General features: G+C 47.9%; 1 protein-coding gene across 2 annotated transcripts; it reads left to right on the plus strand.

The window, feature by feature from the left end:
- Nucleotides 1-7561: 7561 nt before the first annotated feature.
- Nucleotides 7562-12767, plus strand: ACTC1 (actin alpha cardiac muscle 1). Of its 2 annotated transcripts, none has more exons than XM_042989234.1 (7): nt 7562-7607; nt 8193-8343; nt 9498-9822; nt 10477-10638; nt 10759-10950; nt 11761-11942; nt 12442-12767. In XM_042989234.1, exons 2-7 carry the CDS (start codon nt 8215-8217, stop codon nt 12583-12585), a joined length of 1134 nt encoding a protein of 377 aa, XP_042845168.1. In that variant the 5' UTR covers nt 7562-7607; nt 8193-8214; the 3' UTR covers nt 12586-12767. The 2 variants fall into 2 exon arrangements, with proteins under 2 accessions (XP_042845168.1, XP_042845169.1); XM_042989235.1 differs by lacking the exon at nt 7562-7607 and adding an exon at nt 7875-7984.
- The last annotated feature ends 220 nt before the right edge of the window (nt 12768-12987 follow it).

Below are 12987 nucleotides of genomic sequence, written 5' to 3' on the forward strand. Positions count from 1 at the left end.
CTGGTGGGGAGATGGGCCCAGCATGAACCTTTTCTGGCAGTTATAAACACTGAGCTATAATGTTAAACAGCAGTTAGAATCTCTCCCCAGCAAACTGCATATCTGAGTAGAATTTAGAGGACAATAGAATTTAGAGGACACCCTTCCTGTTCTTCCATAAAGAATGTTCTCACCTGAGATCTATCCAGTTCTTGCAGGTATTTCTTTGGTGATGTAATACTTTACTCTGTTACATTCTTTCGATCATGCTCGAGATTTTTCTCATCATTTTTCAAAGCCACATCATGGTTTAATGGCTGATTCATTTCCATTCTCAGTTATTGAAGGTTGGGTCTTCTCTCTGAAATGCCAGAAGCACCTAGCCCTAGTTATTTATGTGAGGGCCAGCATCCACACTCAACTGCTTGAGAAGGCTTTTCAGTTGTTCTTATTTTGGAGAAACCATCTCTGTTCCCTTTCCCCTAGTTAATACAGATTACTGGTTTTAGGCAAAGCCTTTATCTTTATTATTTTTCTAATTTATGAAATTAAATTAGAGGCTCTTGGGCTTGGGGGGAGATGAATTGGTTATCTGTAGCCCTAACCAAGAGGAACTGGGAAATACTGATCATATAATTACTGTAGACCTGTTCCCTCAAACTACTTTCCAACTCCCCACATACAAAGCCTCCAGCAACATATTTATATGGCCGAGTTTTATGTTAGTAATAGATCTCTGTTTTTAGACTGCAATTTTGAAAGAGTTCAACAGCTGAATTGGAAACTAACACCTGCCCTCTAAAATATATAAGTGAGATATAGATGGTACAATCTTAAGAGCAGACCCTGCTCCCAACTTGGCATTCTTTGGTTCCAGCTGTTGACTAGAGATAATTTAGATTATAATAGTAAAGCCAAGAAATACTTTAAATGTAAATTCCTTGCATTGCGTGTCTCTCTTTGAAGAACAAGTGGACATTCTTGCAAACTACCAGAATAGGAGGCTGTCTTTCCTCAGTCCCGCGCCTGTTAAGTAGATATGGAAGCCAAGGCCTCATGAATTTCATATCACATTTAGTTTTATTTTAGGGATGCTAAAATATAGGGCTAAAAAAACTCAACCAGACATGTCTTTTTCTTTGTACTTTTCTGGCCAGTGTTTTCCGGTTCACCACAATAAGCACATATTATTTTGTGCTGGGGGAGATGTTATTCTATGTTTCCAGTTATACTTATCATGATATTAAGAGGAAAATCAAAGCAATACAACACTTGCATAGGGATGAAAGGAACCTACAGCCAGTCATCTGGACTCCTGGCTGCCTGTTCTCTCCACTGTCCCCAGAGTTCAGTCTTCTCTATTTATTCATCCATCCTTTGTTTTGTCCCACAAAAGTTTTACAGCAGCTTACAAAGAGAGACAAAGGTTAACAGTGGAAGACAAAGAAAAAGGAGAAGTTGAAGTGGGCATGTAAAATGGACCATAACGATTTGTAATCATGTTAACAAATGGGCCACATGGGTGGCTTTCTAAGATTTTTTTTAGCCCCTCCCAAAAGAAATACCTGGTGAGTCACTAGATTCAGGATCTACAAGATCAAAACAAACCAGTTACTTGACAGAATGCTACTGTCTTTTGGGTTTTTTTTTTTTTTTAAGTTTATTTATTTTTGGGAGAGAAAGAGAGAGAGTGAGCATGGGGGAAGGGCAGGGAGAGAGGGAGAGAGAATCCCAAGCAGGCTCTTCTCTGTCAGCTCAGAGCCCAATGTGGTGTTCGAATTTACAAAACTTGAGATTATGACCTGAGCCGAAACCGAGCCAGATACTTAACTAACTGAGCCAGCCAGACACCGCTAAAGTGCTATTGTTGTTGCTACTAGAGCCAGCAAGGACATTTTTCTAAAAGGCTCATAGAGACGGCAGTGTCCTTTGGTGAACGCTGGTGACAACATTTTTGCAATCGAGGCCGTGGTACCTCAGTTTGTGACAGAGGCGGTCTACTTCTTACACATCCCCTCAGTATAAGCTGGTGACATCACATCAAAGGGCAGTTCTGCAGATTCTTCAGCCAGTCTCGCTTCGTCTAGAAAGCTTCTAGTGGATCATGCACCCACATATAGTCTCCAGTTAGTGCATGGCCCCCAGCAAGTGCTCAGGAAATGTTAGCGAGTAGTTTTCCTACTACTATTATTGTGTGTCGAATGAATGAATGCCCAACCTTTCATGGGGAAGAGATGGGCTCCATGGTGTGCAGGTGAATGAAAAGTGGCTGTCATCTCTGAGCTCACAGATCTCACCTACGCAGTCTCTCTGGCACGTGTATGAGCATGAAACACGGTCAGGCTTAGGTTGGGCAATAGCACACCTGGGCTCTCCAGGAAAGCCAGGCTTGTTCCAGGTAACACTTGAGAAACTGAAACTCCATAAATAGACTTATTGCCGGTGTGGGGAGCAAGCCAAATCTGAGCTAAGAGAATCACCTTCCAAACAGAAACCTGTGAGCATCAGCATTTCATTCTTGGAGGGCAAAAGTCCTTTTAAGGAATTAAAAAAGCTTATTAGAGATCCTTTGTGATTTCCTGGACTTACATCAGGATAGAGGGAATGAAAATGTAGCTTTTAGATTGTTAGACCCATGTGGCTCCAAGATCCAGAAGAAATCCCCCCCTTCTACCTCCTGCTTCCTCTTCTCCCTTCCTCCTTGCTTTGTCCTCCTTTTCAAAATCTCATTAAATGGTTCATCACCATTCGGACCTCTCATGTCAGAAGGCAGCCACTGCCAGAATCTGCCAAGAGCAGAATCTGTGGAGAGTTGAAATACCCTCCCCCTGGGTTAATCTCTTTGGTGGTTGCGTGTGAAACATGGGAAAGCATGTGGTGGAGATTAGGCATGCCTCGGTATTGAATTCTGAGCGCCAGGATGTGTGGGGGCCCTGCAACCCTCACAGTCACGTCACTTTCTTCTTTTCATGAAAACTGAAACCCAGCCCCAGCCAGAGGGCAGTGGGAGTGAACAAATGTGTAGGGAAAGAAAATAGAAATGTTTCAGAAAGCTGGCTCCCCCCACCCACCCTTAGTGTGGTCTAGAAAGAGCCTCTCCCTCCCTCCTTGCCCAAGGAATGCAGGAGGGGCCACAGGGGAGGTGGGGAGGGCTCATGGGGGGGAATTAAGTGTGGCTAAGTCTGTTTCTGGCTTCTCTGTAAATACTGCGACACCTCCAATGGAGGAACAGCTGAGATAAGTGACTGCTAATCCCCCAGTGCCCGGAGGAGGAGGCCGGCCGCTCCCTTCCAGATCCCAGCAGATGGTGGACCAAACAGGCTTCCCTCGAGGCAAGGGCAGCGGGAACTGTCCCACCTTCTGTTCCTTTAGCCTGCCCTGCACGTCTGCCTCATGGCCTATCCCTGCCCAGAAGGGCCTCAAGGGCCCTTGAGAGCCCTGGGGACATACCCTGGCTTTCCCTCCCGCCCTGGATGCTCAAGGTCAGCCAAGCTGGACTCTGGCCAGGGCTGGCAGCTTGGGCAGCATTGAGCATAGCTCCGTGAGGAGGGGCAGAAACATCCAGGCAGTGCGGCCAGGTTTCTCCCTCCATGAATCACCTGGGAAAGAGAGGCAGTGACTTATGTAAAAATGCAGACTCAATCTCCCAGGGTGGAACCTGGACTACTAGACAGTCCCGGGAATTTGGCTTCAAGTGGTTCTAACGTTCCACTCTGAGAAACAGCAGCCCAGGTAGAGTCTGGGAAGGCATTTCAGGTGGTGGTCGGAACAGGGCGCAGCCAGGTGTCTGGAGGTGAATCCTCACTCTTCCCTTTGCTCATCTCAGTGACCTCTGGCAAAACAGGTGCAATGGCTCCCTGCCTCAGAGGGTTTAGACCAGTCTTTCTCACACTGTAGGACACAGCCACTCCTGGCTTCTGAAGTCACTTTAACCCAAATTCGCATGGAAAAATGAAATTGGGAGATTGGTTGCACAACAATGTGAATATACTTAACACTGCTGAGCTGTACAAGTTTAAATGGTTAAGATGGGAAATGATAGGTTATGTATATTTTGCCACAATTAAAAAGGAAACGGAATATCTAGGCTGCACCACAGAGGAGAGGTTATTTGTACATAAGTAAATGTGACAGAAGCCAATCTTAATTTTCAAATTAAATGGATCCCTCAAAAATTGTATCAAATGAAAATCAGGGGGTGCCTGGGTGGCTTCCTCGTTAAGCAACTAACTTTGGCTCAGGTCATGATCTCATAGTTTGTGAGTTCAAGTCCCACATCAGGTGAGCATGAGTCTCGCTTCACGCAAAAACACAAGCCCTGGGTCAGCCCCTGCTTCTCCCTCTCTCTCTCTCTTCCCCTCCCCGCTCTCTGCCCCTCACTCACTTGCATGCTATTCTGTGAGTGTGCACTAAAAAAAAAAAAAAAAAAAAAAAAAATCAGTCATTGAATCTTACTTTCCCATTGACTTATATTTTAAATATATACAATAGGGTCCAGAGTTGTAAAATGTGGAAATTGAGTAGTATTACAATTAATAAATATTGAACTGTCAACATCTTTAAAGGAAAAAAGTGTTCGTTCTTGCCATAATATAATGCATATGAAAATACATTTTGTTTTATTTATTTAATGTTTATTCCTTCTTGAGAGAGAGCACAAGTGGGGCAGGGGCAGAGAGAGGGGGACAGAGGATCCAAAGCAGGCTCCTCGCTGACAGCACCAAGCCCGACGTGGGGCTCAAACTCAAGAACTGTTAGATCGTGACCTGGTGAGAAGTTGAATGCTCAACCCACAGAGCCACCTAGGTATCCCTGCATTTTGTTTTGAATGGGAAAGAAATGAAACTGTTTTAAAAACATTTTAAGGGTTAGATTGTCTTAAGAAACTGGTCTAAGGGCTCTACCCACCTACCCACTCCCACCAGAGCAGACTGATCTCAAGGCGGGCTGGCTGGAATTGGCCTCCTGAGCCCTGGAAGTATTGACAAAGGCTTCCGGTCAATGGCCTTGGTGCTCAGTGATAAACTGGACTTTCCAGGAATTCCCTTTGCACATATGGCAGTGAACGTGGAAATCTGCCATCCACCACTCCAGGTCGAAACTTGCTTTCACACAAATGTCCACGGATTTCAGTCCTACTCTACTTTAAAGACAATGAAGTGATACTTCTTCAAGAAGGCTTTGGGGCGCCTGGGTGGCTCAGTTGGTTAAGCATCCAACTTCAGCTCAGGTCATGGTCTCGCAGTTCATGAGTTCGAGCCCTGTGCCGGGCTCTGTGCTGACGAACAGCTCAGAGCCTGGAGCCTGCTTCAGATTCTGTATCTCCCCCTCCCCTGTTCATGCTCTGTCTCTTCTCTGTGTCTCAAAAATAAATAAATGTTAAAAAAAAAAATAAGTCTTTCTCTGACCCCTCTTTTGGATCCCTCTTTTCATGACTATCACAGTGATTCCCTCCTTTTTCACCCCATGCTCCATCAGTGGCTCTGACTTTTCTGTAATTGCCCTGGAGTATGAGCTGCTCTGTTTCACTTATCGCTGCATCCCTGTGACTAACACAGTTCCTGTCCCATAAATATTTGCTGAATCAATAAATGAATGAAATTGACCCAATTCTTCAAAAGAGCAAGCTACTGCTGCCTCCAAGAGTATCACTATTCCTGAACTGTAACGGTGACCATTTGCTTTGTATCTTCTATGTGGATTCTATCACTTGTCCCTAATTATTTTGATAATTAATAACCCCTGGCAGAAAAGAGTTATCGTTATTGTGTCCTTTTTCAGAGGGGAAAATTGAGGCTCAGGAAAGTGAAGTGACTTGCCCAAGTCCAAATGCACCAGAAGTGAGGGAGGCCAGGATTTGAACCCAGGGCTGTCTGGCTGTAACACCAGTCCCATTTCTCCTTTTTCTTCTGCAAATGCTTGAGCTGAGGCAGCTCCACTGTTTGCATCCTGTGCACGGGCATTTTCATCGTAAAAGGCATATTGTGTGGCAGGGCATGATCCCAGCCAGACCCCTCACCCGGCTCCATCACCCAGCTGCCCACACAGTTTCTTCTCCAGACCAACCCAAACATGGTTGGGGAGCTCAGCAGGGAGGGCCCAACATTCCCTAGTCTGGACAAGTATCTAATCAGTAGACCTCCTCAGCATATCAATCCAAGACCACTCTAGAGATGAATGCCTTGTGCCCAGTTTTCTATTTTTAACTGGTGTGAGCGGGAGGGAGAACACAAGCATTAAAAATCAAAGTGCCAGTCAAGAACCGAGAACACAGGGCACCCCACAGCGAATCAGTGATGCGTGTGTGTCCTTCTTAGGTCTCTCTGTTCCTTTCTCCTCTCCCCGGTTCATGTCATCTCTCTGTTCCCTTCTCCAAAGTCCCAAGATGTAGTCCTTCTACATGTGTTTGCATGAAGGAGCCGCTGTCATTTATACCACTGCTTCTCACACTCTTGTGTACGTAGAAATCAACTGGGCATCTTGCCAATTCTGATTCAGTAGTTCAAGGGGTGGGGGTGGCATGGAGGCAAGGCTCTGCTTTTCTAACTCTGCTGTCCTGTGATGTGTGCATTTGGCTGAACCTTCTTGACAAGAATATTTGCTCTTTCAGTCTCGTCTCCACCTGGCATAAAGGCCTTTGCCCCCAGTTTACAGATGTTCATCTATCCACCAGCCAAGTGCACACACCACTTCTGGCATTCCCTCCTTCTTTCACTTTGGCAGTAGGGGATCCTTTTCTAGCCTGAAGACAGGAGTCTGAATTTGAGCAGAACCTTGGCAGTAGGGGGAGAGCCACCAGCTCTCTGTGCTGGGGGAAACCTGGCCCCTTCTCCAGCAAGACTTGGCCAGGATCTTACTGCAGTTCTGAGCCTCTTCCCTAGCCACACCCGAAGCCACGCATGAGCCGGGGGTCAGGGTGGCCTTGGTTAACCTCCGCTTTCTGACCTAGAGGAGCGTGACACCAGCAACCTGAATCAAGTCACCCAGGCTGGTGGGGACTAGTCCAGAAGGGTGACCTGTCCCAGGTGCCCCTTTTCTGGCCACCCAAATGTACTGGTGTGGTGCCTTGAGCGCCCACGAGGAGTGCCAGGGCTTCCAGTCCTGGAAGATGAGAAGCTGCTGTCGCTCCTTTGCTGTCCCGGTCCAGCTGTCAGGACCCCTCAGCAGAGGGAAGAGAGCCAAGCCTTCCGGCTTGTATGTGGCTTATTGTCTCAGGCTGGCGGGGCCGCGGAGGAACAAACCCACAGCACACCCAGGGTGCACCTCCATCCAAGAAGGGGGAGGAGGTGGGTTGGCGTCATTCAGTCTTCCCCTGCCCCCTACCCTTCGCCGCCCGCCCCTCCCTCGCTCCCTATTTGGCCATCCCCCTGGTTGCCCCCTCCCCTTCCTTACATGGTCTGGGAGCCCCCTGGCTGATCCTCTCCCCTGCCCTTGGCTCCATGAATGGCCTGGGCGCTCCTCAGTGGTGCGAAGGCGACCAAATAAGGCAAGGTGGCCGGCCAGGCCCCCCACCCCTGCCCCCGGCCGCTCCAACTGACCCCGTCCGTCAGCGCACTATAAAGCGGCGCGCCCCGCGCCGGCCTCCCAGCGCCTGCCGCCGGAGCCGAGCCGAGCCCGACCCGCGGACGGTGAGTCAGCGCCCGCCCGCCCCGAGCCGGCGGGCCCCGCTACTGCCGCGCCGCCACTTTTTTTTTTTTTTTTTTTTTTTTAAAGACCAAACTTCTGGATTTGGTTCTAACTTCTGTTGTCCCGGGTCGTCACAACAAGAGAGGGGCGCGCAGAACGCGAACCCTGCGGCCCCCGCCCCCACGGGGCGTTTGGGGTCCCTGCTGTCGTGCGCGTTTCCCTCCAGCGGGGGCTTGGGCGTGGGGGTGTGGTTGGGACCCAGGGGGGCTCTCAGTTCGCGGAAGGGCAAACATGTGAAGGGCTGGGGAGGGCTTGCTAAGGGGTGACGGTGCCTCCTTGCCCCCGGGACAGAACGTGACTCCTGGCCGGGGGAGCCTGGGTGGGCTCCGCTCCCCTGCTCTATGCACGTCCCCCTCAACCTCCGCAGCCTCCTCCCACCCTTCCTCTCCCGCCCCGACGGGAAGGGAGACGGCAGGCGTTCCCCCCGTCGCCCCCAACCCTCCTCTGCTCTGTCCTTTCCTCCGGGCGGGAGGAGGCCAGCGCCACCGCAGGCAGTGAGGGCGGGCCACCCGGTTCTCCACCTGCAGACCCCGCCGAAGCTGTGCCAGGATGTGCGACGACGAGGAGACCACCGCTCTTGTGTGCGACAACGGCTCCGGGCTGGTGAAGGCGGGCTTCGCTGGGGATGACGCGCCCCGTGCCGTCTTCCCGTCCATCGTGGGCCGCCCGCGCCACCAGGTAAACCTCCCGCCCCGACTGGCCTGCTCTTACCTGGGGCGGTCCCCAGCCCCACTCCGCACCCCTTCCTGCCACTTCCTCAGGCCAGCAATCCAGGAACTGTCTCACCTGACGCCCCTGTGTCATGAACTGCTCGGGTCAAATAAGGAAAAGATGGATTAGCCTCAGATCCAAGCCAGGACAAACAATACTCACACCGCCCGGTGTGCACGGGTCCCCCTTCCACCTTTCAGGGACAGAGCTCTCCAAGGGGCCCACTCCTTGTGTGAAAAGTCAGCGGCTTCGCCCCTCCACTCCGCACCTTCATGTTCAGTACTCCGCCTTTTCTCTGCCCCTTCCACACTCCAGTCTTTCCCTCGGCCTCCCTTTTCGGTCCTGCTCAAAACTTGCAATGATACAACTTCTCTCCACCAACCGGGACCCAGCCCACATTCCTCCCTCCGTTCACAGCCAGCTTTCTGGGCTCTCAGAGGATGTAATCTGTCTGCTTCCTGGCTGCTGCATTTTTAGAAGCCAGGCGTGACAGAGGCAGCAAGTGCCATGGGGATAGTGACATACCACCTTGCTTATTAAAAGAAATGCCACGCTCTCTGGCTTTGCCACATGCCTGGCCAGACAGGTTGCCAGGGCTAGAGCTGTATGCCTCAGTGGTGGTGACTGATGGGTACTGCAGGCCAGCTCTGGGCAGGCTGGATTTCGCTTGTGGAGTGATAATGGCATATCAGCCCATCTTTTTATGTTCACTTGATAAATGTCAAAATCTTTTCTTAGGAGAAATGCGATGTGTCATTAATTCAGTCATTTATATTCTAGTTGACATGGGCGATGGACTTAATAATTTAATGAAGGCATTATGGTATTTTTAAAATGAGGTGAGGCTGTACTTCTTTGGTGAAGTAGCTTCATTCCTCTTTCCCTAGTTATATTTTAAAGAATAGAATTATACCTGGGGATTGGGGGGAGGGGTAGATAGGGGGAAGGTACTAGATTGATTTTAAATGATATTTCTAAATTGAGGTAAAATTCTATTTTTTGTTATTTTTGGTATTTATAAGATGTTCCTTGACTTGGCCAGTTAGATGTAAATTTATGAGGCATCTGTTATATTCCTGAAATAGTGGAAGCTTGACTTTCCCATCTTTTTCTTCTTCTAGGGAGTCATGGTGGGTATGGGTCAGAAGGACTCCTACGTGGGTGATGAGGCCCAGAGCAAGCGAGGTATCCTAACTCTCAAGTACCCCATTGAGCACGGCATTATCACCAACTGGGATGACATGGAGAAGATCTGGCACCATACCTTCTACAACGAGCTCCGCGTGGCCCCTGAGGAGCACCCCACCCTGCTGACTGAGGCCCCACTGAACCCTAAGGCCAACCGTGAGAAGATGACTCAGATCATGTTTGAGACCTTCAATGTCCCTGCCATGTACGTAGCCATCCAGGCGGTGCTGTCCCTGTATGCTTCTGGCCGTACCACAGGTATGTTTGGGCTGTGGAGACAGTCACTGATTAAGCACATTCCTAAGGCACTGACCTTGCTATGAATCGCTTCCCCAGTTGCAAAAGGAATGATCCCTGCCCTCACACTCCCTGGGAAGGTGTCCGAGATAAGAGAGAGAGGTAACAACAGTTTCAGATCACATGCATTTCTAACGATGGAAAGCACATGGAGTTAGATCCTTACCTTTCCTAAAGCATGTGATATAATGTATTAAGGCTCCTCACAATGTGCTCCATACCATCACAGTCCCTGGGCAAACATCCCCAAGGAGAACCAACGTTTCCTACAGGGTCTGAGTCAAAAAAGAGAGAACACGTGTTTGTTGGATGGGAGGAAAGTATCCATGCCTGGATACTTACATAATGTGCTAATGGCTGGTAGAAGGGATGGTCATTTGAAAGTGTCCTGGGGAAATTTTTCTACTACAATATTTAAAAGGGTGAGCTGTTGCTGGCTTCAGATTTAGCACTCGTTATGCTCATTTTTATTCTTTGTGTGTAAGGGATCTAATTTTATCTGGACCCATGCCCAGTGCTAGTATCTTTTAGCCAAGATTGGAAGTAGGCTTTGACACAGCTAGAGCAGTGGTGTCCTTGGAGATTTACTTTGTTCTTGTCTATTTCTCCTGACAGGCATTGTTCTGGACTCTGGGGATGGTGTAACTCACAACGTTCCCATCTATGAGGGCTACGCTTTGCCCCATGCCATCATGCGTCTGGATCTGGCTGGTCGGGATCTCACTGACTACCTCATGAAGATCCTCACTGAGCGTGGCTACTCCTTTGTCACCACCGGTGAGTGTGTGTGTGTATGTGTCTCCTCTGCCACAGCATCGTGTCTGCTTTTTTCCTCCACCAGAGAATCTACCTACTTCATTCTTCAGAACTTGACTGTGATAACCTTTATTTCTGCAGCTGAACGGGAAATTGTCCGTGACATTAAAGAGAAGCTGTGCTATGTTGCCCTGGATTTTGAGAATGAAATGGCCACGGCTGCCTCTTCCTCCTCCCTGGAGAAGAGTTATGAGCTGCCCGATGGCCAAGTCATCACTATCGGCAACGAGCGCTTCCGCTGCCCTGAGACACTATTCCAGCCCTCCTTCATTGGTGAGTTGTAGCGTCTGGTGCACATGCACAGCTTTTCTCTAGAAATCTGGGGGTGTCCCAGAGTAAAGTCTATTATAATCAAGAAGGATTAAGAGGCTCTTGAGTTAAAAGAAGTCATAGCTTAGAGTCCCACACAGCTCAGCCTCAGATCCCAACGGCCCATTACAAGGATGGCCATACTGTAATGTGGCAGTGATATGATAAAGGATGACACATTGACTTCATGTCCGAATAGAGGCTCTGACAGAATAGTAGTTGAATAATCCGAATCGGCAGGAAAGGAATGATTACTCAGAAGTGCTGACTTATTCCGGTAAGTTCCATTACCATGTAGCTGGACTTCCCTCTGAAGTTACTTATCATGAAATCCAACAATGATCATACTCGTTGTAATAACTGGACCCTTGTATTTCACCACATGTCTTTCCTCGGGAATGATTTCTAAGAGGAAGCTTGTCGGGATCTTATCTTGGTCCATAAATAAAAACTGCATTAATTTTAATGTATGTCTCACCCTTTCCAAATATATCTCCATACATCTGATGGATACAGCACGTGTTCGCTCCAAACAGGTGCTAAACACAGTTGTTTGTGTCTTGGCAGAATCTGTTGTGGATTAACTGTCAGCACTTTTAGACACACCTGTTCCACAAATGCCTTGCAGTGTGGAACATCTTATAGAGGGACATATGTTTCAGAGACAAATGGGAGACAAATGTGTTTATCAACACAAAGGAGTCCTCTTTTCTTCCCTCCACCTGGGCTCCTGGCCTGAGTGCACTTTGATTTTTTTTTTAAACATATTTCTAGGTATGGAATCTGCTGGCATCCATGAAACAACTTATAACAGTATCATGAAGTGTGACATTGATATCCGCAAGGACCTGTATGCCAACAATGTCTTATCTGGAGGTACCACCATGTACCCTGGTATTGCCGATCGCATGCAGAAGGAAATCACTGCCCTGGCTCCCAGCACCATGAAGATTAAGGTAAAGAACTCCTGTGGTGTGAGAGCCAAGGCAGGACTTAGTATTCCAAGTAGAACTCACATTTTGCTTCCCACCTACTATAAACTTTACTAGCTTTTCTAGCACTTTTCCTGAGATAGGAGACTTTAAAAACATTTTCAAGCAGCAGATAATAATAAATCTTGGAAGGAAAAAAAAAATCTAAATCTTCGGACATGTTTTAAAAGTCCCCAACTTTTGGGCTGTCCTCTATCATGCATATAGCTTGTTGCCACATTATACTCTAGTTCAGGGAAGTGGGGCAATTCTATTTTGTAGAGCCTTTGATAATGGAAATAATGAAATAGAGGACAGTGTGTAAAACTCGATTCAGTCATATTAGTTTCTGGTATGAAGCATCTCACGTTACAATGAATTAACATCTAATATTTTTTTTGGAGAATCTCTCTCTCTGGCATGTTGCTTGATCTGTTGCCTGGAATGTGAGAGTTCACTGGAAGTTTTTCTTTCCTTCCTGCAGATTATTGCTCCCCCTGAGCGTAAGTACTCTGTCTGGATCGGGGGCTCCATCCTGGCTTCCCTGTCCACCTTCCAGCAGATGTGGATTAGCAAGCAAGAGTATGATGAGGCAGGCCCGTCCATCGTCCACCGCAAATGCTTCTAAGGTGCCTTCTCTCTTAGTCTACCTTACATTCAGGATGACAGTATTATGCTTCTTGGAATCTTCCGAACCACCCTCCCTTATCTCTCATCAATCATTGTACAGTTTGTTTACACATGTGCAATTTATTTGTGCTTCTAATATTTATTGCTTTATAAATAAACCAGACCCGGACTTGCAACATACGAAAGTCTCTCATCTTTCTTTTTCTGGTAGGCATGGGGAGGAGCCAGTGTCTGCTCACTTCAGTCTGTGAATTCATATATTGGTGGCTTTGACCCCATGAGCACTGTAATATTACAGTAGCACAAAGTTGAGCCGATGAATTAGTGTGACATTTAGCGGGGGCTTAACAATACTAAATATCAATTTTCCACTTTGGGACAGAATCATGAATATATTTCA

Source organism: Panthera tigris, chromosome B3 (genome assembly GCF_018350195.1).
Source record: "Panthera tigris isolate Pti1 chromosome B3, P.tigris_Pti1_mat1.1, whole genome shotgun sequence".
NCBI lineage: Eukaryota > Metazoa > Chordata > Mammalia > Carnivora > Felidae > Panthera > Panthera tigris.